This window comes from Harpia harpyja, chromosome 13, assembly GCF_026419915.1.
Source record: "Harpia harpyja isolate bHarHar1 chromosome 13, bHarHar1 primary haplotype, whole genome shotgun sequence".
NCBI lineage: Eukaryota > Metazoa > Chordata > Aves > Accipitriformes > Accipitridae > Harpia > Harpia harpyja.
In genome coordinates this window covers 38,307,649-38,332,157 of record NC_068952.1, presented here as the reverse complement: position 1 = coordinate 38,332,157, position 24,509 = coordinate 38,307,649, and the positions used below count along the sequence as shown (strand labels likewise).

At 47.5% G+C, this 24,509-nt stretch overlaps 1 protein-coding gene across 3 annotated transcripts in view; it reads right to left on the bottom strand.

Moving 5' to 3' along the window:
• Positions 1-3,499: 3,499 nt before the first annotated feature.
• The window catches only part of FRMD1 (FERM domain containing 1), a 44,889-nt gene continuing 23,879 nt past the window's right edge, over positions 3,500-24,509 (bottom strand). Inside the window, exons 4-15 of one of the 3 annotated variants that reach the window (XR_008238022.1) lie at positions 21,824-21,903; positions 19,655-19,731; positions 17,793-17,979; positions 15,107-15,262; positions 12,727-12,792; positions 12,446-12,514; positions 12,084-12,258; positions 10,003-10,338; positions 9,734-9,862; positions 8,941-9,020; positions 6,432-6,846; positions 3,500-4,112 (exon numbers count right to left, since the gene is read on the bottom strand). Coding sequence is in view for 2 of the 3 variants with exons in the window: in XM_052806414.1 (XP_052662374.1) it covers positions 6,559-6,846; positions 8,941-9,020; positions 9,734-9,862; positions 10,003-10,338; positions 12,084-12,258; positions 12,446-12,514; positions 12,727-12,792; positions 15,107-15,262; positions 17,793-17,979; positions 19,655-19,731; positions 21,824-21,903 (1,643 nt within the window). In the remaining variant the exon portion in view is untranslated. Of the gene's footprint in view, positions 4,113-5,294; positions 6,847-8,940; positions 9,021-9,733; positions 9,863-10,002; positions 10,339-12,083; positions 12,259-12,445; positions 12,515-12,726; positions 12,793-15,106; positions 15,263-17,792; positions 17,980-19,654; positions 19,732-21,823; positions 21,904-24,509 lie in introns of those variants that run through there. The other 2 variants (XM_052806414.1, XM_052806416.1) reach the window with 2 other exon arrangements.

Here is a 24,509-nt window from a genome sequence, read left to right as displayed (position 1 = left end):
GCCGCTAAAGTATTCAGCGGTATTTTCCATGTCGTGGCTTGAGACTTAAGGCTTCTAGCACATGCCATATCCAATTATCTCATTGCATACTGAGAACAGCAGTGATTGGAGAAAGAAAAATAAAGATTGGTATAAATGTATTTATGAGATTTAAAATAAAAATGTGAGGCTGATATTTCCAGGAATAAAAATAAAGCAGAATTTTAAAATACCACAGCTATGCTCTTCAATAGCCCATATTCAGCTGCCCCTGCAGTCTACCAGAAAGGATAAATACAATTTTTGCTCATTACGTCTCTGCGGTAGAACAAGAGACTTCCAACGCGAGGGTTGCTATCCGGATCTTACTCTAACAACTACAATCTCCTCCTTGCAGAGCCAAATTCAGTACCTGGTTGACTGGCAGCGTGAGAATGCAGTACGGCCATGGGCTGGAGTGTGCTCCCAAAAAATGAGGTGCAGGGACACAATACGTGCCAGGAAAGGAGGGGTGGGAACTACTCTGAGGTGGGTTTACTTTATAAAATGTTGTTTGGGTGCGAGGAGTGCAATCATCCATGGGGAAACAAAGTCCTTCCCATTCATTTCTCCATCATCCCATCGCCTCCTCCACCCCGTCCCTCCTGACCAACAGCACCTTGGCGGTACCATATTCACCCTTTCCTCCGCTCCCCTCCGTGACAAAGCCCAGCGCCGGTGCAGCGGTCGGGGCTGTCGCAGTGCATGCCGTGCTGGGAAGGTGCCGTGCAAGAGGCACCCTGTACCCCTGCGCTGTCTCACCAAGCCGTGGGCGCAGCCGCTGCGCCAGCTGCAGCTGGGCTGAAGGTCCACGGCAAGGGCAAAAGGGCCCGACCGTGAACAGGCAGCAGCCCACTGCTAATATTCAGCTACCCGAGGGGGTGTGGAGGTGGAGGTGGAGCTGGACAGTGGGCAAGTGATTGCAACAGCACGCAGAGGTCATTAAAAATTCATTACATTTGATTTCCTGGGAGCAGCATGGGGAAATACTCGGCGACGCAGCTCTGACACCTGCAGAGCTTCTGCAGGAAGGGTGCTCGCCCCGAGAGGAGGCGGCTCGGTGATGAAAGAAAAAACTGCTTCACTGAGTGGTACCCAAGGCTCGTCCACCTCCAGCGGTGCCCCGTGCACGACGCTGAAGGAGGAAACCACGGGCACAGAGCAGGCACAGCCGACGCTGCCTCAGCTACAGCCCCTCGGATTGCAACTGTCCGTCCCAGGGGTATATTGCTTTGAACGGGGCTCGTCTTCATAAACCGACTCGCTGGAGGGGTTTTTTGAACCAATATCAACATTTCACACCTAGAGCACCCCGTGCCAAGGATTCCCAGAGGCTAAGGCGCAGCAGCTTTGTCCCCAGTGTAGTTCGGGCGTACCCGCCTGCCGTGCAGCAACCAGCCGTGCTGCCCTCGGCCCCGAGAGACGCTGCCCCCGGGACCCCGCCGTACACTTTTTGTACTCGTGTATTACGGGATTCAGCCAGCCCCCGACGGCCGCAGCCGCCCTCGGGCTCCCCTCGCCCAACTACCGACCTCCCGGCGGTCCGGCCTGCGTGGGCCTTCCGGGCTCCTCCCGTCTCGCAGCCGGCCGCCGGTCCCTGCCCGGCGGGCAGCTCGGTCTCCGGCGGTGTCTTGACAGGAGCCACCCTCCCCGCAGCTCTGCGTGAGGCCGCTCGGCCCAGCCGCCACCCCGGCCCCGGCCCCGGCCCCGGCCCCGGCGGCAGGAGCCCAGGCCGTGAGGCAGCGGCCGCCGCGTTCCTCGGGCGCCGCCCCGCGCCCCGGGCCCAGCACTGCCGCCCGACGGTCCGGGACAGGCCCCGGCCCGGAGCTCAGCGTCGGCCCGGGCCTTGTCTCCCGCCCCGCGTGGGGTCCCTCGGTGCCCCGCGGGAAAGGGCGCGCAGCCTCGGGGAGAGATGGCGGGCGGCGGGCAGGGGCCTCTCCGCCGGCGCCACCGGCCTGGGAGGACGCCCGGGGACGGGTGAGGCTTCACGGCGGGGCGCCGAGGGTCGGGGCCGCTGTGGAGACAGGGGAGACGGGTAGCGATGAGGAAGGAGAGGGGCCGGGGGAGGCTGGGCAAAGCGGCCAGGAGACGCCATTCGCAGGCGGGGGAAGCACCGTCGCTGGTGGGCAAGGAGCTACGGCAGGGAGCTCGCCCGCCCGCCGCTGTGAGACGCCGGGAGCCGTGCTTGCTGAAGAGCGTTCAGGCTCTTAAAACACCCCGTCAGCCTTCAGCGTCTCGGACCTCGCTGCCACGCACGCCACGGAGGAGCTGCGCTCACTTCGCCCCAAATAGCTGCGGCGTTCTCCCCATGGGCTTTGGCACACGCCGTCAGACCGTGCCTCGGCGCAGCCCCCCGCACAGAGCCGGTGCAGCAACCGCATTTCCCCCATCCCACGCTGCGTCACTTCGCTGAACCCAGGGAGGATGCGCTGGTCCCACGAGAAGTCCCACCTTCAGAGACAGACTCATCCTGTATATTCTGGTCAGCAGCAGTCTGCCCTAGCAGGCAAGAAGGTGCGATTGCCAAGCAAATTAAAAAAGAGAAGCGACAAAGCCCTTTGGAGTTAGGTGGCTTCATATTTACCTGTTGTTTAATTTTACCTCCGCAGGAAGCTCTATGTGTAACCAAACCACCTCCTTCCAGCATCCCCAAACCAAAGCTGGATGAGTCTGTGCAGTCCTTGAAAATTTGTATTCTGGAAACACAGCAGGTACTGGACAGAAATACAAAGTGCAAGAGGGGAAGTCATAAGAATAGGGGCAACACTACAATATCAAAGGACATAAAAAAATTTTTACTTTTTTTTTTTTTGAATGCTAGCTTTAGTGGTCCATAACATAGCCAGAGAAAAGGAAAAAAAAACAAAACAAAACCAAACCATTTACAATGGAACCCTGGTCAGCAAGCTTCTTTGAGAAGAGATGTGAATAGTTATACTACGGCACCCCTTCATACATCCGTGTCCCAAGAAAAGCAAAACTTTCCTTTACCCATGCCAGACTCAGGCCAGCAGGTTAGGTGACTTAGGGCAGAGCACTCTTTAGCAGCACGCTGCATCCCATGGGCTGGCGTGCCTGTCCTTGGATGCAGCCCCCGGGAGGATGCTGACGGGATCTCTCTACACCCTTGGGAGTTCGCACGCTCGGTTTGCTTGACTAACCACCGCGAGCAGCTTAACTTGTCTCCTCAGTTAGATTCAGCTCCCATTAGGGTTCCTGCTGACTCCAACCTGCTCGACTGGGTCCTCAATGCCTGACAGAGGCCCTTTTGGCATCCTGCTACTGAGAGTGGCGGGGAGGAAAAAGAACTGTCCCAGTGACTACAGTGCCTCTGGGTTTCCCGTCACAAGCCAAGCTCATATGGATTACAGGCTGGCAGCAAATTAATTTCTACAACCTGCCTATCTCAAATGGAAGATGTCACTGACATGCACCTCTTGAAGGAAAAAAAAAAATAGAAAGATACACAATTACATTTTTCTATCCATACTTTATTGCAGGTGTACATATAATTATTTATATTTTATTTTAAACAAGAAATTCCTTTCATGGAAAGGAGAAACTTTTACCATTAAAATAGAGTGATTATACCACGAGTATTTTACAAGTATGTACAAATATTGGCAGCTAGTTTCTAACATCAGCTGATAAATGCTTACATGTTACCCTCTACCTAACTAATCAAAAATAACAAGAGACCTTCTAAATCCAAAGACAAACAAAAAATAAGTCTATTACTAAGAGGAACAGTTTTTTCATATGAATACAAAAACTTGCATAATAGATATTCACAGTGCTTGTAAGATATTAATTCATTCTCAGGCTACACACAAAAGTATCCGGTCTCCCCTTCATATGCATATGTAACGTAAGATTACTGGAGGGAGCTGCGTAGGCCACTGAGGGAAGACTGTCAGACCTGGAGAGTTCACCTTCCCCACCAGCCATGAATAAATACAAGAAACCCCCATAGACATACAAGGCAGTGGATGCTCATGCAAGAGCCAATTACACTGTTTTCAGGCATTGCTGTATTTTGTAACCAGTGACAGCAGCATTCCAGCATTACACCAAATCCATTGAATGCTTGGTAACTGCGAAAAAAAATACCAAGCTGCTTGGTGGCAACAAACACTTCAGTAAGATGGTTAGGCTGAAGCAGGTATGAATGTGATTGTCTTTGAGACAAGTGTGCACAGATGTGGGCATGTGGTGCACACACGTGTTTTATGACACTTTTCCAAACAACTATACCCACTGAATTTTGAGCTTTTTCCTGTTAACAACCACAGCCAGAACCACGAGTAACTGTACATCTGCACAGGTGGGAGAGCAACAGTTTAGCAGGGCTGTCGCTCCAGACGCCCCCACCTTTTCCACGGACAGACGGACATTGCTGCAGCAAGAGCCATCCCTCCAGCTCCACTGCGGCTGCAAGAACAAGGCTGCTCCCTGCAGCACGGCCACTGGCCTCCTGGATCCTGGCCGTGCCCGTCTCCCACACCTTATGGCCAAACAGGCCCCAGGTAATGGAGTGACCGACAGCAGGAGGCTTGACTGGACTGTTCATGAGCATTTAGATCCATTTAGGAGAGTTTATTTTGGATGCAGTAAACATAGCTCAAGTACTCTGTAAAGGCATTTTGGCTTTGCTTGGAAGAAAGGAAAAGAGGCTACAGTGAACACACAGCTCCTAATTGTTCATTACAAAAAGAACGAACAGTGTCATCAAAGAGGGCACGGTCGATTAAGTTGCAGCTACAGTGAGCTTGTGCCCATCATTCATTCCTCAAACACACAGCTAGGTTTTGGTGCTGGATTCATCTCAGGAGGATGTCCAGCCACTGATGCCACTTCAGTAAATGCAGATGCACCTGCATGCTCTGTCTCTACACCACACTCACTTGCATAGAAATAGTGAGATGACAGACTTCACAGATTTGTGAACGCAAATAATTGGGAACGCAACTTGCCACACAAGTACTAAGCCTGCAAGCCCACTGTCAAAGCAGCAGCTCAAACCCTCCTCGTTGTGGTCTGGCTTCCTACCTTTCCTGAATTCAACTATCTTCAGCTTTTGAATGATCAACACTGCACAACACACACTTCCTCAACGAGCAGAATAGCATCAGTCTGCATCTAGAGTTTGCCAAAAAATTATTAGTTTCCACCTGGCAAGGTTGTCAAAAGCTGGGCACAGGTTACACATGCCTGTAAGTACAAGCTTCCCAAATGCTGGGAATCGATGAGGGGAGGAGGTACTGGGGGAAGATAGGGAAGGAAATCAATCATACATTTATTTGGATGTAACAAGGTAGCAGGATGTTTTCCACACCACATGCTTGAATCAAACAGCATAATTATCATTATTTTCCTAGTGAGAGCCAGCACAGCCAGCTCCACCACTCAGAATCACCAAACAAGTACCCTTGGTTTGGCACACAAACACCCTATGCTTCCACCATCACCAGCCCTGCAGCACCACGCACTCACATTTGCATGACCTATCCATGACTAAGTTGGACACAGTCACTCTGTCTGTCCTTCCAAAGTGACTTTCTTCAGTCCATACTTGCCTCCTAAGCAGAGGAAAAATTTCTAAGGAACAGATTTATTAAAAACCAAGAAAACAACAACATAAAAGTGTGATTCAAAGTAAGGGGTGATCATGCCTGGACAAATTCTCCAGTCACACTCCCGTCTTCAAAAGCCAGTCAATTAACACTTTTGTCTTCCACTTTTCTCTCAGAAGCAGCCAAGTCATTTTTTTTATCCCCTCCCCCATCTCCCCAAGGATATAAGCATTTATTTACCACTCTGCATCACGGCAGTAGTAGACAGCTGAGAGACAGTTCCATTTGTTGCATTAAAGACAAAAAAGAAGAGCACACGTTGTATTTGGCTGGATGCTTACAACAAAACAAAACAACAACAACAAAAAAGAGAAATAAACTCCTGGCAGAGCAGGTCTTGCTCCCAGTAAAGCAAATAGGCAACTTGTGTTCATTACAACAGGAACAGGCTAGACACTTCCATACACAGCCCTCCAAATGTGTACAGAGTGTATCCTGGCCTGACAGCTGTTGGCAGTGTTGCAGCAGCACAAATTCAAGACAACCAAACTATCTGTACACTAGCATTAACATAAATGGACCACAAGAGAAAGGCAGGAAGATAAACTGCCATAGACTTTAAATTTCTTTCTGATAAATCCATTTAGACACAGTGTTTGCTTTACTAGCTCAGCGTCAGTTTTGGTCTGCTGTTTTTGGTTTTTAAGTTGGTTGTGTCACTGCTAATGGTGCAGGCCACTTCCATTTTCTGCTCACACAGACACTTCAAATGCCAACATTAAGTGCTACACTCCAGTTGATTTGCCCTGTAGTCAGGTCTGCAGAAGCGATGCCACTTACTGATTATGGAGCCAAGTAACAAAGCTGCTCACAATTTCCTGCAAGAACCAGAGTGACATCACATGTGTTAATGAGGTATGTATTTCCATGATGAGCTGTTTCCTGGTATGGAAGAGCTCCAATCTCATTACACCACAAACTCCTCCGGGAGCCGGTCCTCTCCCAGAAGATCCAAGGAGAGGCAGTTCATGGATCGCTTCCCATAAAGGGCAGACTTGGTTTTGCAGTCTGCTGTGGAATAAACGCAGCCATAGATAGACAGCTTATCCTCCAGGCTGCAGCCAAAGGTGTAGCTGTGGGATGTGTCTGAAGACAGTGTGGCACTTAGTGGCGGGTGCTGGTGCTTGTAAAGGCGGATGTCATCCAAACTCTGGCTGTGCTGGTCCTTGCAGCTCCTGCTTTTGGGCGATCTGACCTGCCAGTTCAGTAAGACACACAGGAATAAAAACAATGAGCTCAGACACAGCTTAAGGATGCTCGCTATGCATGCCACAAGTTTTCCAAAACTGTTCTTCCACTCCTTCAAAACAGCCCCACCAGCCTTCTGAAGGACACTGGCTTAATGAAGCTGTGAACCATTAAGAGATTACAAGTGCATTAAGCTGCCCTGCCATGTTGAGCCAGATCCTGATCTGTCTGCACTGTGTCCTCAGTGTCCAGTACAATTGACAAAACACGTGATAGGTATTGACACCTGAATGACCTGACGCTTCTTGGCAGATCCGTGCAGTCATCCTCAAATGGACAAAGTCCACGTAACAAAAAATTACCCCAACTGGTTGAACACACTGAGTTAGTGAAAGTTAGTGAAAGGAAGGTTCAGAAGGCAAGCATGCAAACTAATGGGTTACGGTGTCCAAAATTCACTAAGTGCAACATACAGTTTCATCTACATAACACTGTTCGGCAATGAAGAAAACAGGAGAGACAAACCAGCAGCAATTCCCAGAGGCAGCATCTTGCTACACAAGCTGTAGTGACTCAACCTCTGCGGAGGAACTACTGACCACTCAAGACATTTCCAACTTCCCCACCTGTTTCTTCTTTCTCTGTCTCTTCACAATCAGCTTTTAAATGCTAATATTAAGGCTGATTTCAGGAATATCACTTTTAAACCAAGATACTTCTGTTGGCAACACAGAAAACTTCCTCCCGGTATCACTGCTCTCACCTCCATGGGATGGGAATTAAAAAACTATGCTAAGGAAACCCTGCGCTGGCTCAGCTGCACTCCCAGAAACAGGCACACACTGTATGCTCCAGTCAATACTAAGAAAACCCAGTCCTGCAGTGTTTAGTTACATGGCCTTGTAAGGAAGGTAGTTTTTTTTAAAGATGCACCAAATATTTGACACAGAAGTGGCAGCCAGGTCTTTGCAATTGCTTAGACAGTCCTGTGTTGATCAGAAACACTCTTATAAAACAGATGCCTCCCGATCAATTAACAGCATAAGCATGTGTTGGTAAAAGCATTAACGTTAAAAACATTACTTTAAGCAAGATGCCCACTCCCTGCCTTGCACTCTTAAGTCATTCCACTCAAATATAGGAATAAGTTCATTATGATTTGTACTGCATGGTCTTCAGCTTTGGAAAAAATAACAAAGATTTTATTTAAATCTCCGATAGCACTTTACAGACTATTTTGCCCGTAAGTGAAAATTTATCACTTTTGACTGGGTCCAGGAAGAAGCCTGAAAGGAGAAAAAAGTCCTAAAAAGTGACTGAAGTCCTTGTTCTGAAAAGTTCAGGGACTAAAGGGGAAAACAATGAACAGATTTTTAAAATTCTTTTAGCAGATAAGGCTAATTTGGATTCAGAGAGACAAGAAATGGTGGAGCCTTGGTTGTCTGTGTTTTGTTTTTTTTTTTTAAAAAAAGCAGCACAATATTTCTACCCCAGTGGCTACAGCTACTTTGAAAAGAAATATTTTTTGGCCTTAAAAAGACATTTTAATAAGCTTTTTCCAAGCACAACTTATCATATGACATATTTTACCATATATAGTTGCCTTTTCTCAAGGGTTTGATGAAGAGAAAACATTAACAAAGACTTCAGCACACACATAGTATAATCACACAAATGATAGTAATTAGATATTGAGCATCTGGTTTTGCTCTGATGTGAGCTTCTGGCTTCAGGAGCGGGAAGATGACCAAGTTTGCAACGCACATCCAAACTGCATGGATGGTCTTGGCTCTGTATTGCAATGAAAATTTGGAAGTGGTTTATTTTCCATTTCCCGTCTGGAAGCCTAAGACAGACGATAGCTGGCTTGCAAGATTTCCCCACTGATCGCTCCAAACCTCTCTATAGTATTCTGGACCCAAACACTGCTTTCATCCTAGTCCTGATAGCAGTAGCTGGCCAACAGCTGTTTTGGGTTACACCATTTAAAATCAGTCAAATCCAGACCAATCAAGTTCACATGATTTACAGCTGTCTTCATTACACTAGACCTTGGTTCAATGCCCACACACAGACCCTCCTGCCCAGCAACCCCCCTTACCTGGTGAAGGGATTCCACACTTTGTCCTCTCATTTTTATCAGTGTGACTTGCACCACAGACAGTGAGTCCTGATTTATAGCTGCAAAGGAGAAGGAGGAAGTAAAAAGCATTGTAGGTTTAAGGTTTTGTGGGCTGCGGAAAAGAGAAGTTGTTCTCACAGGCCACATTCAAGCAGTGCTATCCTATAAATATAAATATACATCAGTGAGCACCCTCAATGCTCTGGGAGTTTTGCTCACAAGTAGTCCTTTTTGCCCCTAAGCATCAATGTTTAAAAACTCTCAAGAAAACAGCTTCTCACCAACTTCTCCCATATTCACCCGTCTTGCTTTGCTATAAAGGCTGTATGTCTTAAGGCCAGACAGCTCCTGCATGACCCCACTGTCTAGCATTCCCTGTATCACAAGCCACAAAACTTTGCCTGTTAATTCCTGCAACTAGCCCATTAATCTGTGGTTGAAACCCTTGGCTGTTTTGTGGTATACAAGATTTTAAAGCACATTCCTTCACTACAAACGGTTTACCTCAGTTACCTTTTTGTCATTAACTGAGTATAACCTTGGCAAATTTGGAGGAGGGAGACCTTGAGGAGCACAGAGGAGAGCAGCACTGTACCATAAAGGGTGCTGGCCTTTAACCTCTAGATGAGCTGACTTCAAATCCTGTTGCAGCAGGGCAAAAGTGGCACTGGCAGTTGTTTGGAAGAAGCTACAGCTTTCTTAGATCCCTCAGATTATGCCTGTTGCTAGAGCCTAAAGAAAAGCACTGAGGAGTAGCAGGAAGCCATCTCACCTTGGCAGCTAGCAGCATCTAGAGGAAGAGATTCAACAGATTCTCCCACAGTGGCCTCCTCTAACTGGTCTCCCTCTAAAGGCTCATCTACAGGCACCTCCTCTGGCTCATCTACTGCCAGCTCAAGCTCTAGGAGGAAGAGAGCGGCAGGAGAAGGGTTAGCATTACACTTCTGCTCCAAGCTGCTTCACGTTCTCTGATTCCCCATTCTCCTGCAGGAGAAGGCAAGAGCGGGCTTAAAAGTTGCTCCGCATCTCTGAATTCTTTACCATCGTCCTGAGAGTCGTCTTCAGCCCGCTCTTTGCTGCCACTGTCAATGCCAGAGCTACCGTAGCTGATGGTTGAGCTGCAGGATTTCTCTTTCCTATGCACCCGGTCAATGCCGAAGGGCTCATCCACCGACATTTCCACTGACACCCGGTGCCTGGAGTCAGCCTCGATGCCTGATGTGTGAGAGCTGCCGTGACTCCCCGTGGACTGGCGCGAGAGACGGTTATCCCTCCGGCTGCCCCCGCTGCTCCCGCTGCCGCGTGAGTTCTTATCACACGGGTCCAGGTCCATGTCTAGCGTGTCACTGATATAGGACTCCCGGTAGCGCTTCTTCTCTGAGGAAGAGAGATGAGAGAAACCAGTGGGAACTTTAAGCAAGACCAAAGGAAGGGTAGCAAAAATAATCAGTAAGTTCTGGGACTGGCACACCCGACAATTAAGAAACAACTGCTGCAGCTGCTGAACAAATACAGGGACAGTTTTGTATTTTGTTTGCTCAACAGATACTGGGATGCCCAGCTGGCTGTAAAAGAATTGGTCCGTCATACTTGCAGTAAACCCAGCATCTCCTGAATTAGAACAGGCAGGCAGAGGCAGTTATGATACAGAAAAGAGTAGCTTCCAGAATGAAGGAAAGGTCAAAAAAAAAAAAAAAAAAAAAGGGAATTACTTAGCTAACCTAAGTGCTCAGTCTTTAAAAACAGAGTGCATTGATTGTTTCTTGAAACAGTCACCAACGCATGGAGACAGCTAAGAACAGGATCCCTGTGGCTGGCCTTTATTAATTATTTCTCCCATGGCTTGTATCTGTTACCTAAAGAGAGGTGTGCTGAGGGTGGTCAAGAAATCCACGAGACACTAGTAGACACAAAACAATCTAGGGCCTTTTGCCCACACACACTTGATTAGTGAGCCTTTCTACAGGTGACTCGCACAAGCCACTGGTTTGCACCTGCACAGCTCAAGGCCACTTCTATAACCCCACTGAAGGGCAAGACAGAAATAACCAAGCTAGATGAGACCAAGGGCTGCCTTTCCCTGTACGCTGATTCCACACAACCAGCAATCACCACTTCAGAGATGGATGCAAGCTCCTTAAGAGTTAGTTGAGATGGGCAATAACCAGAAACAAGTTTCTTCCTGACTTCTCCCTGGAAGGAGTCAGCCTATGTCCTCCAACAAGAGGACCAACTACTGCTGGCTGACTTCTAGTGACCTTGAAGGTAAGGATACAAGGCTTACAAACCCCAGAGAAGACAGAGAAAGTGTGAATGGAGAATGCAGGGAACAGCAGTCAGGAAAGAAGTAGGGGAAAAAAGCATTCAGGAGAAGGCTAGAGGGAAGGGGACATAATCCTCTGAAAGAAGACCTATGCAATGCATTAAAAACAGTCACCGGGGAGAGGTAGGCTGAGAAGTTGTAGGAGACCCAGCTTGCAGAGCTGGAAAATGGAAGAGGGCAAGCTGAGAGCTGGTGATATGACTGAAGTTTGCCTGGAAGGACACCAGGGATTGTCAGAGTTCAAATCACTGTTCCTGTGGAGAGGGGGCCACATCAGAAGAGACAAATTCTGGGAGTTCTGATCTGCTCTCAGGCTGTTTCTGGCACCTGCAACTCCTAGCTCTTAACTGTTGGACACTATAGACTAAATTTTGGGCAGGGTTTAGTAAAGGGCACTAAAAAAATCAAGGCACAGGCTCACAACTTGTACCGCTGCTTGAACAGAAGACGACCTTATCCCAATGGAAAGCTTTTTATTAAAATTACTTCCACTCAGAAGCATGTGTCAAATGTGCACAAATTGGGAGCAGAGAGCGAGGATCTCCTCTTAAAGGGAGACATTCCCCCTCTACTGCTCTCATACACACACTTTCTGATCACAGTCTAGCAATGTGGGAGCCATAAACACTTCCCAGCAATGGTCTTGAAACATATCTAACACCTCTATTTCTCTCACTGGCTTCCTGATAAGGCAGAAACACCATTAATTAGATAGAGAGCAGCCACCATGAAGCAACAGCAGAGCCTAACATGCTGTACTATTCCTCTTACCAAAGTCACCTGCTCTTCCGTCACGTACCTTCAGCCTCCTCCAGTTTTCGGATTTGCTTCAACACCGGCTGGATATTCAGAAAGAGCCGGTGGCTGTTGCTGAGGAGCTGCAGCAAGTGCCGTGACCTGAAGGGGCAACCCGTGTAGTAAACCAGTTTCCGCGCAGAGGGCAAACCATCTGGCTGGATCTCAAATTTCTTCCCCTGCATAAAGAGGAGAGATGCCAGTGAAATGAGCAAGAGTACGTTTTCAGCCACACAGCTACAAGATAGCTGCGGTCTTGCGCATACGAGTGACAGGACACGACATGGCGGCACGGCAGGCTGACACCTTTGCCAGGTGCCAGGTTGACAGCCCGCTGCCAGATGGCCTCCGTTCCGTCATACTCACCAGAAACGCCAGCTTCCCGATGTGTGACCAGGGAAAGTCGTAGAGGAGCTGGCGAATGTGATTCACCTCCTGCAACACATCAAACTCGGAGTGACACAGGGACTGGCAGGTACAGGGTGGAGTCAGCAATGTGCAAAGAATTTGCAAACAACCAAGAATTTGAGATATGTGGAGCCTGGCGCTTGCTCGGAGGGGAGGCAGAGGTGCTGCGGTGGGGGGGAGGACAGGGGAGCTGGGCAGAGTTAATGCTACACCAGAAGGCTTTCACGGCAGTCTGTTACCTGATAGATGTGCATTCCTCTCAGGGTCAGGCCCAGGATAACTGTCGGGCGATCCTCCTTCTTATCCTAAAAGAACAGAAGAGCCTGGAGTCAAAGGTTAATCTACAAAGACCGTGCTCTTGTTCTGGCACCTACTGCAGGAGAGGTAGCAGGACTGCTCATCAGGCAAATGCCATCAGCTCATTTAGTTTTTATTGTGTTTGTAAAGTGCACCTTGCCTTGCTGACCCCTGTAATATCTACACCTAAAATCCCCTCATGCTGGGCAACTCAAACATTTCACCAGCAAACGCCCTAGCTGCCCTGGACAGGGAATCCTGTAGCTTTAGTGGTTTGAAGGCATGGACAATTCCTGCTCTGAGGTACCTTGTAACCTCTCGTACTGCCACATACTGTCCCTGCTGCCCCTGTGAACATACACACACCACTCTCGCTCTCCAGGTGACAGGGAGCCTAAAACAGAAGGGACGCCTGTCCCCTTCTCCTTGCCGCAGCACTGCTGTTCCCATCCAGGGACTTGCTGGACCTTAGATGTCCTTTGGCTGGGAGGGAGCTAATCAATGCCCAGAGCTACAGGGACTTTCCTTCTAACCTTTTGATCTCAGTGTTGGGAGCAGGTGGTTTTAAATGTTTGCGGCTGGGATGGAATACTGCCTTGTTTTTCCTCATGCTGTATCTTGGTATGACATACTCAGTCTCTAATGAGATTCCTTTGCTTGAAGACCAAAAAGTATCATAAACTAGTTCTTTCCGTCTCTCCTGGCATGGCAGAGTTAGGGAGGGGAACGCATACTTTTCCTGCTAGGAGCAGGAGGAAGAAAATTTTGGGGTAAAAATTTATGGGCTCACAGAGCTCAAACTTTACATCAAAACTTTCTCTCCCCATCTGGCTTGTGAAGATGCAAGCCTTATGCCATCACATTACCTCACCCTTTGCTCCTGGTACCATCCACGTCTCCAGTTTAAAGTCACTAAGAAATGTTTTCTGCCTCCTAAGGGCAAAGAGCTTTGTAAATCAGTATCGGTCTGGAGGAGAGATACAGGTCTCAGTGCTGTGTTTTCTTTTGGAGTTCCCAACCTCAATAGCATCCATGAGGACGGTGTAAGGCAAAAGTGGCTGCTTTTGAAATCTCAGGGCAGCCAGCACACTGACACCTTCATGTGGCACCCCTCTGTGCTCGATTGGGAGCTTTGTGACCCAGGTGTCACCTAGGAGGAGGATATCTCATCACAAGATGAGATAAGTGTGTCCCACAGCAGGAAGAAGAGCACATTGTGGATCAAACAACACATGAAGGCATTAGCAATGCATAAAATATAAGTTCAAGTCAGACAGGAGTTTGGATATTAAGAGCAACCAATTTCACAGCCCTGGTGCTTTCAGATATAAATTGTATTGTGTCCTGCCAGCTGGATTTCTTATGGCATTCAAGTGTAACCAATCCTCTTATGATGGCATCATTAACAGCATTAGAATCAAAACAGAGGACAAAGAAGAAGTAGGGGAAGCATCTATGGTTTGTGAGGAACTGAAACTAAGCCTGGACTACAGACCAAACTCAAACTTATTTCCTCCAGAAAATCCATATTTCTCTAGTAACTAGAGCTGCTAGATCTGGTTAAAGGACATGGATACCTCCCAGACATAATTCCCACTGAGCACAAACAAACAAGAAGTTTAATTATGAGTCTGACAAAGTGGAGTATCTCCATTTGGAAAAAAAGGTCCAAGCCATTCCTAATTAGGTGAGTGAAACCTGCCCATGCAAGTGGAACAGAAAACTTCTCTTTAGTCCTATTTCTAGACCTAAACTCTCTTAGCACGTGAAAATGAAGTGCATTCTGTTTAAGCAGGCTTGGGTCAGGAGTCTAAGACTTGGAGACAAGCAACAATCCAGGAATCCAAAAAATTGACATACAGCTGAAAAAACACCAACCACTCTGACAGGGTTGGAAGGGGAGGGGGGTAAGAAGGTCAGGATGACTCAGTGTCACCTTCAGTTATTACATGGCATTTGTGTGAAAGCTGGCCAACCTCTTGTCACCATTTCAATGGACCGCAACAAAAAAAAAAAAAAAAAAAAAAGCCTTCTCAGTGATTTCCCTGGTGTGAGTCTACTGACAGGCAGGGACAACAATTAAGTTTTGCCATTCCTGTGGCCAGTTTCTTGGCTGAGGAACAAAACTAGATTCCAGCTATACTGGTATATTGGCAACAGATTTGTTTGTGGGGACAAGCCTCACTGGCTGAACGTTTTAGACTTGTCTGGCCTCTCTGAATCAGGCAACCATCCCTCAAATAAACAGAAAGTGAAAAAATGCAATGGTGCACCCAATTAATGATGGGAGAGGAGTTCAAATTAAGAAGCTCTTTGTTTAACCTTCTGCAGCCTGTAGAAGTGGACAGGCACATCTTCCAGCAGGCAGGACTCCTTAATGAACTTCAGCACCGCTTCCTTAGCACTCAGCCCTTGCTGTTCTCGGTGCATCTCTGGGGCATGTTTCAAGATGTAGTCGCTCCCCCTCTTCGCAATTATCTAAACCACAAGAAAAACAAACAGGTCAGCAACTCTTCAGCAATCCCCACGGGAGGCAGCTGTGATCAACAGCAAAGCAGAGACCAGAGGTGGAGGAGGTTCATACGGTCCCTCAAGATGTTTGTCCACATTCACCTCTACCTCCCTGGAGGATAAGCATTTAAAGCAGCCCAGATGATACCAATGTCTCCAAACAGATCCTAGATGGCAAAACCATAACAGACTAAGACTACAGAGGTCATGTCAACTCTTTTCATTTGTAAGTACTGGAATTAGTTTTCCCAACTCTTGGCATCTGTAAATGCTCTGCATGCCAACACAATCAATAGCAACATCTCCAAACACTGCAGAAATGCTAGGTGGTCCTTTTAAGACCAGAAACTACACATTAGGCTTATTTAGCACTTCCATCCTCAAAGGGGTGGATAAGACTATCTCAAGGTATTTTTTTTATCTGTCGGGAGTGGTTGGCAGGCATGTGGCTTTGCTAAGCAGTAGAAAAACCCACACTGGGCCTTCTGCTCTTGCCCTGGGAGTGCCCAGCTCCCATGCTTGCCCATGTGCCCTCTCCATACAAGGCTACAGGGCAGCCTGGCCCCGTCCTGTGCCAGACTGACCCCTTCCAGGCTGCGAGCAGCAGTGACAGGTAAGAGGGGTGTTGGCTGAATTCACAAAATCCCCCACCGCTGGGGGCATTTAAAACTAGATCCCACCAGGTGCCCGAGAACATCCTGCCAAGAACAACCTGCCCTGTTCAAAACAACCAGACCCCATCACCACCCAGTTCCCAATTCCAGTTTATATTAAGCCCCTTGTTTACTCTGTTCGGTAACACCTCTGCCCTCCCCTGCATGCCTTGCCAGATTAGGTGCCCTCCCACGAGGGAGGCTGGGCTCAGTGGAGGACAACATCGATGCCACCAGCTGCGCAACGTCAGCAGAAAGAGACGCGCCAGCTCCACAGTTCAAAGCCGGGTTGATCACCCCAGGGCAGCACTGCCTCTCCTCACTAGCACAAGGCTTGGGGCAGCCCTTGGCCAAATGATCTTAAGTACGTGTTGGAGGAAGAGATCGCATTGGAGGAGGAGATCGCTCAGTATCTCCCCATGGGAGCCCAGGGGCAGGGAGAGAAGCGTCCCCATGCCTGCCAGATTTTGCTCTTTGTAATGATGTAATAAATCACCCACATACTTGCTTGGGGTTGTGGCTCAGCGTAGGTGAGCCAGGCTTTGCCTTGGCCTTTGCAATGTTTGCCAGATGAGCAATAGTCTGTGATAAGACTTTTAACTGCCCCAGAAACGGCACACGAGACCCACCTTTTCCAGCCCTTTGTTAGCTACCTCCTGCCAGGCACCCCATAGCAAGGAACAACATGGGATGAAGGCCTGTTTTCTGGGAGAAAGACGCATTTCTGCACAGCAAGACAGGCAGGCTGGGACTTGTGCATGAAGGAGACTCTACCAGCCTTGCCTCCCCGATGCAACCCCTGTCACTGCTCTGAACCTTCTCCCCAAAGCAGGGGAGACTGCCACCTTTCAGGGGAGATGCAACTCGCCTGGGGACAAGCAGCCAAACACCAGAGGCACCTGGGCTTTTCAACAGCTATCCCAAGGCATGAGCTGAGCTAAAATCTGCTGTCACAGCAGAGAAGGGGGCTCCAGAACTAAATCAGGTTGCAGAGGCAGGTCTGGCCAGGTCCCAGGGAACATCCTGCTCCAGCAGACGTCATCCGATGTCAAAGTGAAGTGTCTGCAGCAAAGCTGGCTTCCATTTCTATTTTTATGGACACTAAAGTGTTTATCAACATTTTTCTTGACATTTCACCACAAGAGGAGAACTCTCTGCAGGTAACCAGCTCTGACAGAGTCTTAGCTAGTTTGCCTTCATTTGACAACTAAACCAACCCTTGGCTTTCTAAGCTGTTCGCAGGTCTTGAAGGGCACAAGCCCACAAGCACATGCTTATAAACAAACATGCAAACCCATTTCCAGGCCATTCTCTTTTCTCTTACTGCAGTTGAGCCAGAGATTAATGACAAAGCAAGCACCAGAGGCACTGCACAGCAGTACTACCCCTTAGGGCTTGGGTCTATCCATCCCAGCAGTAAGCATTACAGAGATAGGAACAAAGGGCAATGGACTTGGCTTCACGGCCCTGAGGTTTTCTGTAGAGCTTAGGTTGTGCAGATCTTGCTGATGTACCACTGCAAACACACAACTCTTTCAGCCATAAAAGAATTAAACAAAGACAGCTGCAGTGTCAGAGTTATTCACTTGATGCCAACACATTCCCTCACCAAGGAAGGGTACACACCACCCACCTCACCGATGAGTGAGCCCAGGAGGAATGGGCACCTACATCCAGTGGAAAGAGAGGAGATACCTCCTGAGAGAAATTCAGGGTGATGCTCTACCACTCTGCCTGATCTGCAGCGGCAGTTGGGGAAGTTGCATGGCTGCAGTTAGGTACCACCTTGACATAGCTCCTGCTGCGCACTCAGTCTGTTGACAGAAAGATCCCCCAAAACTTACCCATTGCGGGAAATAAGCCTGAGGTTCAAAATATTTGCCAGCATGGACCTTCTCCCTGAAGTTGCCCAAGTCGGCCTGTAAGCTGTAGGCAGCCAGCAAGAAGTAGATTTCTTCTTTGTGGTTGCACCGAGACATAAGTACTTGCTCTTTGAGATGGCAGTAGTAGAGCTGCCGTGCCACCTTATCGCTGCAAGACACAAAGGCAAATTTACTTGAAGAAGAAAAGAAAGTCCAGGCACAGATAAGGCCCCTCAAACACATCTTCCTTCTGAGAGGAGGGATTACACTTTGACATCCCTGATGCGTGCCAGTGCCACCCTGATACAGTTATGTGTGTGTAGGGAGCACCAAGCCAAGATCAAGGTCTTCTCCCACTAAGTGTTGTACAAACATGGGAAATGGTAGCTTCTATCTTGAGGAGCGTGAGATCTAAGGAGTTTGGGCAGAAGGCAGATGAAAGAAAAATCATGTCACACCTGTTTTGGAGACTGACTACATCAAGCACTTCTGTTTCTCTCGAAAGCCTGTAGCAGTCAGGAGAGTCAACTCCCTTGAATCCCAGTCCTGTTTCTTGCACACCTGTCCTCCTTTCCCCTCTAAACCTGGCACTGCTTTTTCATTTCACCTTGCCTTAGGCTCAAGGTACTTTTCAACAGCTAATTCCCTGCAAGGTAGATCAAAAGACACAGGAGCCTTGGGCTTCTTTTTGTCTTCTTCCTCAAGCTGCTAAACAGGGATAGTCTGATAAGGCATAACTATCGTGTAGCATTGATAACACACACACCCGCCGTCCCCCGCTGTAAGAGCTCATGGGAAGCAGGCTGCTGACATATACGTATAGATGAGGTGCTGGACACTACAGTCTGCTCGTAAAAGCGTGTGTGTATGCGTGTATAGTTTGAAGGGGCCTCTGCGTGGCTCCACAAACCTCTCCAATTAAATTACTAGTGCAAGAGAGAGTTCCTTGTGACACTAAAGGATATGTACACTGGGGGTGGTAAAATGATATGCAATCTCCCTTTGTACCCAAAAGCAAAACTAAAACACTTAACAGCCAAACAGACTCCAGAAAAAAAGACTCCCCTGTATCCAAAATGAAAGACTATGGAGAGAGAAAAACAAAAAACCACCAAGCTTTGTTTAAGATGAGAACAAATGCCAAAAATTTGGTAAAGATTTTAATCCACCCAAATGATCCCAGCTCTTGGCTTGCCCCGGGGTCACAGCCACACCAGAAGTGCTGATGCAAATTAACTCTGTCAGTTGTTCATTTTTAACTACCTCATCCTTTGTTCTGTACCGTGGGTGAGGGTGGTGGTGTTTTGAGTGCAGCCCATATTCCATGTGAATGGACTACAAACGCAAAACTCTAACTTATGAAGTAATTTCTTTTGTCCATTTACAAAAGTCCATTTCCAGGAGTAGACTGCACAGAGCACTGCTCAGATACAAAAACCAGATACAAAATTATTAGCACGTGCTCTGGAGTATAAATAGCTATTTTTGGTATATTCGTCTGATGCTTTTTCACACAACCAAAAGATGCAAGCAAAAGAGTGTTAATCCTATTTTGATACTGTCGTCCTTCAACCTGCTCTCTAAACACAGATGGAAAAGCAGTCACAATTTTCCTAGGGATAAGGATTATGATTCAGGGGGGGAAAATTCGTGGCTGGGTAAGGAAGTTTGTACGGTCTGGAAAAAAAAAAAACAAAACCAAAAAAACCCAAAACATATTCAAGCAGATTGTTTAAGCTGTGAGTTCACAGAGATGAGCTTAACAAAGAAACATTATTTTTCTTGCCTTTTAAGAACACAGTGAATAATTCAAAACACAGTAACTACCACAGACAGGACCTTACCTTATTACTCTTCCATTTTCTACATAGTATTGTACTCTAAAGAACGCAACAAAAGGAGGGCTGAATTTCTCTGTTCCCTAGAGCAGAGACAGAAGACAAGTTAATGTTCAGCATCCAAAATTCCTGTTACCCCATCTGGTAACGTTCTCTACTCCCAAGCTCGCTCCCCGTACTGCTTTTCATTTTCTACTCTTAGCTCTTGGCAGGTTTTAGGGGGATCTCACTGTCTTGGAGGTTCACAACAATGAGGCATCATAAAACATTCAGACGGGCTGAATGGCAAAACATCCTAGGGAGGGCAGAAGATTTTGGATGGGGGGGATGAGCAGGTATAAGAGAGTCCCAGCGTAGCCTGGGGATGCCCAGCCTGGCCCAGAGTTACCTAGCTCAGCACCTGGCAGCACCGCAGATGCATTAGCGCTGAACGCAGCAAGTTTAACACAGCCTCCCTCAAAGCACCAGGCGAGGCGGCAGGGCAGCGTGCCACGCTGGCACGGCTGCGGCGTTTCCAGGGCACACCTAGGAGTAACCAGCTATCTCTGCGCCGCACCACATCACTCAGTAGGGACACACACGCGCTGCTGCGTTCAGCATTTACTCCCCCAGGCTGAGGCGCACCGGCCTGATATTAACTCCTTGCCTTTTGTTTGGCAGGGCTACTGTTTAGTTATTCACACCTTCCTGCAGCCACAGACCAAAAGGAGACATTGATGTCTGCTTCGCGCTGAAGATGTCTGTTAGAAGAAAGCCAACAAGAGTTCTGCTGTTGTTTTAACTACAGTCTACCTTTCAGACTTACAGGCTTGTTTAAACAGGAGAAAAAAGAAGGGGGAAAAAAAGGAACATCTTATCTTACTAGCTCATTCTCTCATCTGTCCTACTTTGCCACTCGCTTCTTTAATGTTCATAGAGGTAACTTTGCTCACACGGGCAGTTCCAAGGCTTTGCTGGTCAGACCCATCTCACTGGGACAAGGTACACGGCATGCCGTGCACATCTGATGCAGACAGCGACTTCTTGATCATCATGCAAATATTTATTTTATTTCTGGAACTTGCTCATAGTCACCCTATTTTATCAGCTGGACTGGGCTTTCCACCTGAAACCTCTTCATAGGAATTAAATCCCTCTCTCCTAACACAGTCCGATAACCTAACTCCTCTCAGACTTCAGTACTGCCAATGGCAACTCATTCAGCCTTTTATGATTCACCTCACACCAGAGGTTCATCACTTACCCTGACTTAGAAAGTGTTGCAAGAATCCAGCCTCAAAGCAACCACAAAGCATACCCTATCCTGAGGTGACCAGAAATACCTGCCTCGGGAAACCCTCACTGGCTGGACAGACAGCCCTCTGCACAACTGGCAGCTGTCTTTGAAGTAACCCTCACTTGTTTGGGAGAAGCAGTATGGGATAAGAGAGATCCCCAAACCTCACTAGTCCTCTGCAAACTTCTCTAAGCAGCAGAAATGGCAAGCGTGCCTACTCTGCAAAAGAAAACCTTTAAGGAAGGTGGAAAAAGTCATAATGAGCTAATTAAGATACCTGAATGTAATTGCATGCTACACTTTGTTCTTGACTGCGGCTCCTCTAATAATGACACACACAAACAGGCATTATCATGTCTGAATGACCAGCACTAAACATCTACGTAGGCTTGTCTTTATTTCACGTAACCTCTCCCTCCCTTGACAGGGCTGGCTAGCCTTAAAGAACTGAGACTCTTCTTGAACAAAATATCCTTCCTCTTGCTCCACTGTCCTTTAGCATGTACTCTGGAAGAGTCACAGCTCCAGCCCTCTCCTTCCTATCAGGTTCAAGTCACAAAAGGTCATTTTAGCCTGTTCTGCTTAACGATAACAATGAAGTCTCCAGACTCTTTACAGGCTTGGCTAAGTTCAAAAAGAAGACTGACCAACTGACCTTCTCCACTCCTGTAGCAGCTAAGCAGCAACCATGTGGCTACTATTGCTCAGGTAAAGTTGGGTAAAGGGCTGTTTTAGCTCTTAATTGTACAGCCGTGCACAAGTCACTGCATCTTGCTACTGAACAGCATTCTGCAGACCATCTTCAAGAAATGCTTTATGGACCTTAGTTTAAGAGCTTTCATTTCACTCTGTAATCCAATACCAAAGCAGTAGCCTCTGAAATTAAACATCTGTCTTACTTTGGTGGTCTCTTTCTTCCATTCCTTTGAAAAGTATTTGCTAAGCTTCTGCTCCAGGTCTATAAAAACATATTCATTATCTGAAAGAGGAAAAAGCATTTAATGTTAAAGAATTAGAAACTCTTATTAGTGAAATACTTAAGATGACTATACAAGTTGTTTCCAAGCAATACACTTTAAAACAAAGCTGACCAGGGAATAGACAGGGCAGGGACTCTTAAGTACATGCGCTACTCCAGCCAGTAGGAAAGGAAGGTCAGCTACACCTTGATTCAAGAGATACAGAGCTAAAGTTTCCCAAATGCTTTAGCCAGAAATGCAGAATTCTTGCTTTATATGCAAGCAGCCACTTACAGAAGGGAAACACCATCTTACCAAGCTAATCGTACCGTCAGTTTAGTAGATTCAGTTTTTTATTATTATTAAACAAGTAAGCCCCACCCAAACTTCCACTCTGCCATCATGCAGCACCACGGTCCAACATGGCAATAAGCAAGTGGACAGAGTCAGGTGTTTGACAGGTTTCATCCTCTGCATATGAATGGGCTCCTCTGAAATGGTGAGAAGGAGGAGGACCAAACCCAAATGCCCTCCTCAGAAGGTCTGGTGTCTCCTGCTCACACCCAACTTCTTTCATAGAGCAAAAAGGTGAATGAAAGGAAGGGAAACCTGGCCTGCCTCAAAGAACCAGGACTTGCTCTCCAGCCAGGTGAGGGTGAACAAGAGACAGCCTGAACAGCACATCATCTTGAAAGATCTTTGCGCTGCTTTCAACTCAGCCAGTGAAAGATTTCCCTGAGCCTTCTCAGGTCCCTTAAAAAAAAGACCTGATGGGTGTTTCAGGCTTCAGCAGCAATGCCAGCTGAGCACATTCACCTGACCAGTCCCTCCAGCCTTTGGTCTTGCCCAGGAAAGTGTTTTGACAGGTGACGTAAGTGCCAAGTTGAAAAGCTTATTCCTTAGACATGAAGGAAGCAGGGGAAAAAAGGAAGAAAAAAAAAAAAAACCCTTCACAAAACAACCTTCTGCCCCTGAAGACCAGCCCAGACTTCTAAGCTTTGGCTTTTGCTTTCTGATTTCAAACAAAAAAAAAAAAAGGAAGGAGAGAATAGAGATGAAATTTTTCTAATGGAGATTTACAACCAAATGAGAGCCTGCCCTTGTGCCTGTATAGCAGATGAAGGACTGGCAGAGGCCAGTGTTACAGCAGGTATTCAAGGGGGCTCTGAGCTACCTCGTAGCCATCCTCCCAGAGCATTCCAGTTCCTTATAGGGGCAGATACAGAAAATACTTCCTTTGCAAGCTTTTAAAAAACAAGCAAGCAAAAAACCCCCTTGTTGCGACCTTGCTCGGCTCCCACCTCAAGTGAAAGAAACCATACCTGGTGCTAGCCAGAACTGGTCCACACCCCACACTAACAGGAAGCCTTGTGTAAAATACCAGTAACACTGGACACAAATAAAGAGGACAATCCCCCAAAAGTCCTGTTTCCATCCCTATGGTCTTTCCTGCATTGTATTGATTGCAGCTGTAACTTAAATGTAATTACACTTCCGTTTACCATGTTGCTTGACATGTCACATACTTACACAACACAGTATTTAACAGCACTGTTGAAATTGCTGTTAATTCCTGAAAATTTTAGTGGTGGTAATTTAAGTGCTGTAGCACACAAGGTGATACAGAAGTTGTTTTGCTATTTTGACAAGGAGAAGAAGAGGTTTTAGTATCACAGAGACTGCATCTTGTACCTGCCTCTTCACTTATGCCTGTAAGATAGGGTGGCTGGGGGGCTATGGTGGCCCCAACCCTTACTTCTGTAAGTCCATTAAGATCAGATAACGCTGCCTTGAAAAGGTTGATAGAAGCCCTAGTCAGTGAGAGAGAGAGGTTTGGTCCATCTCTTGGCCTTGTCTCTGTCCACTGTCAGCTGCCAAGCTGATAAGCGACTCTCTGTAAAGCTTTTCTTAAAAAGTAAATAAAAGCTCATTTAGGAAGCAGTTGCACAGCAAGAGACAGGAGTGGGATAACACAAGCATGGTACCCAGTCCCTCCCTGGGCTTCGGCAGTCCCAGGGCAGGGCGCTTGCTCCACTGCGGGCTCCCGCAGCGGGACTGGGACTGCTCCTGATGGCAGAGTGTCCTGGTTTTGGTGTTGGGTAAAGCCTGTATCAGTTCCACCAGCACCACAGTGTTTAGCTGCCTTCTTTTAACGAGGGTAGGGAACCTGCACGGCTGTAACAAGCTGTAGGGTCCCTTTTCCCTTCTTGCTCAGGAATGATCCTGTGCCCAGAGGTTTAGGGAATACATGATTTATTCCTTAGCCATGAGGGAAAGATGGCAACAGCAAGTGTGCTGATATACCCTGAGCCTCCCATCACACAGGGATACTGGGACAGAAGGGGGAAAAGGATGACAGAGCAGTTCCACCGTAGTAAAGCCATTTGTCACCCACACCCCACAGCCCCTATTTATCTCTGTCATGTTAATTAGGTTAGAGATGACTCTGGGAGGGCCCAGATGACAAGCCTGAGGACTCCAGGTCATTATCATGCCTACTGAGAGGTGCATCTAAAACCCAAGAATAAGGCAGGCTGAAGGAGGAGGACACCCTCATGTATCAGCTCACCCTGGGGGTCCTGCTCCTCTCCAGCTCAGCCCAGCATCCTCCCTGTCCTCCCTCCCA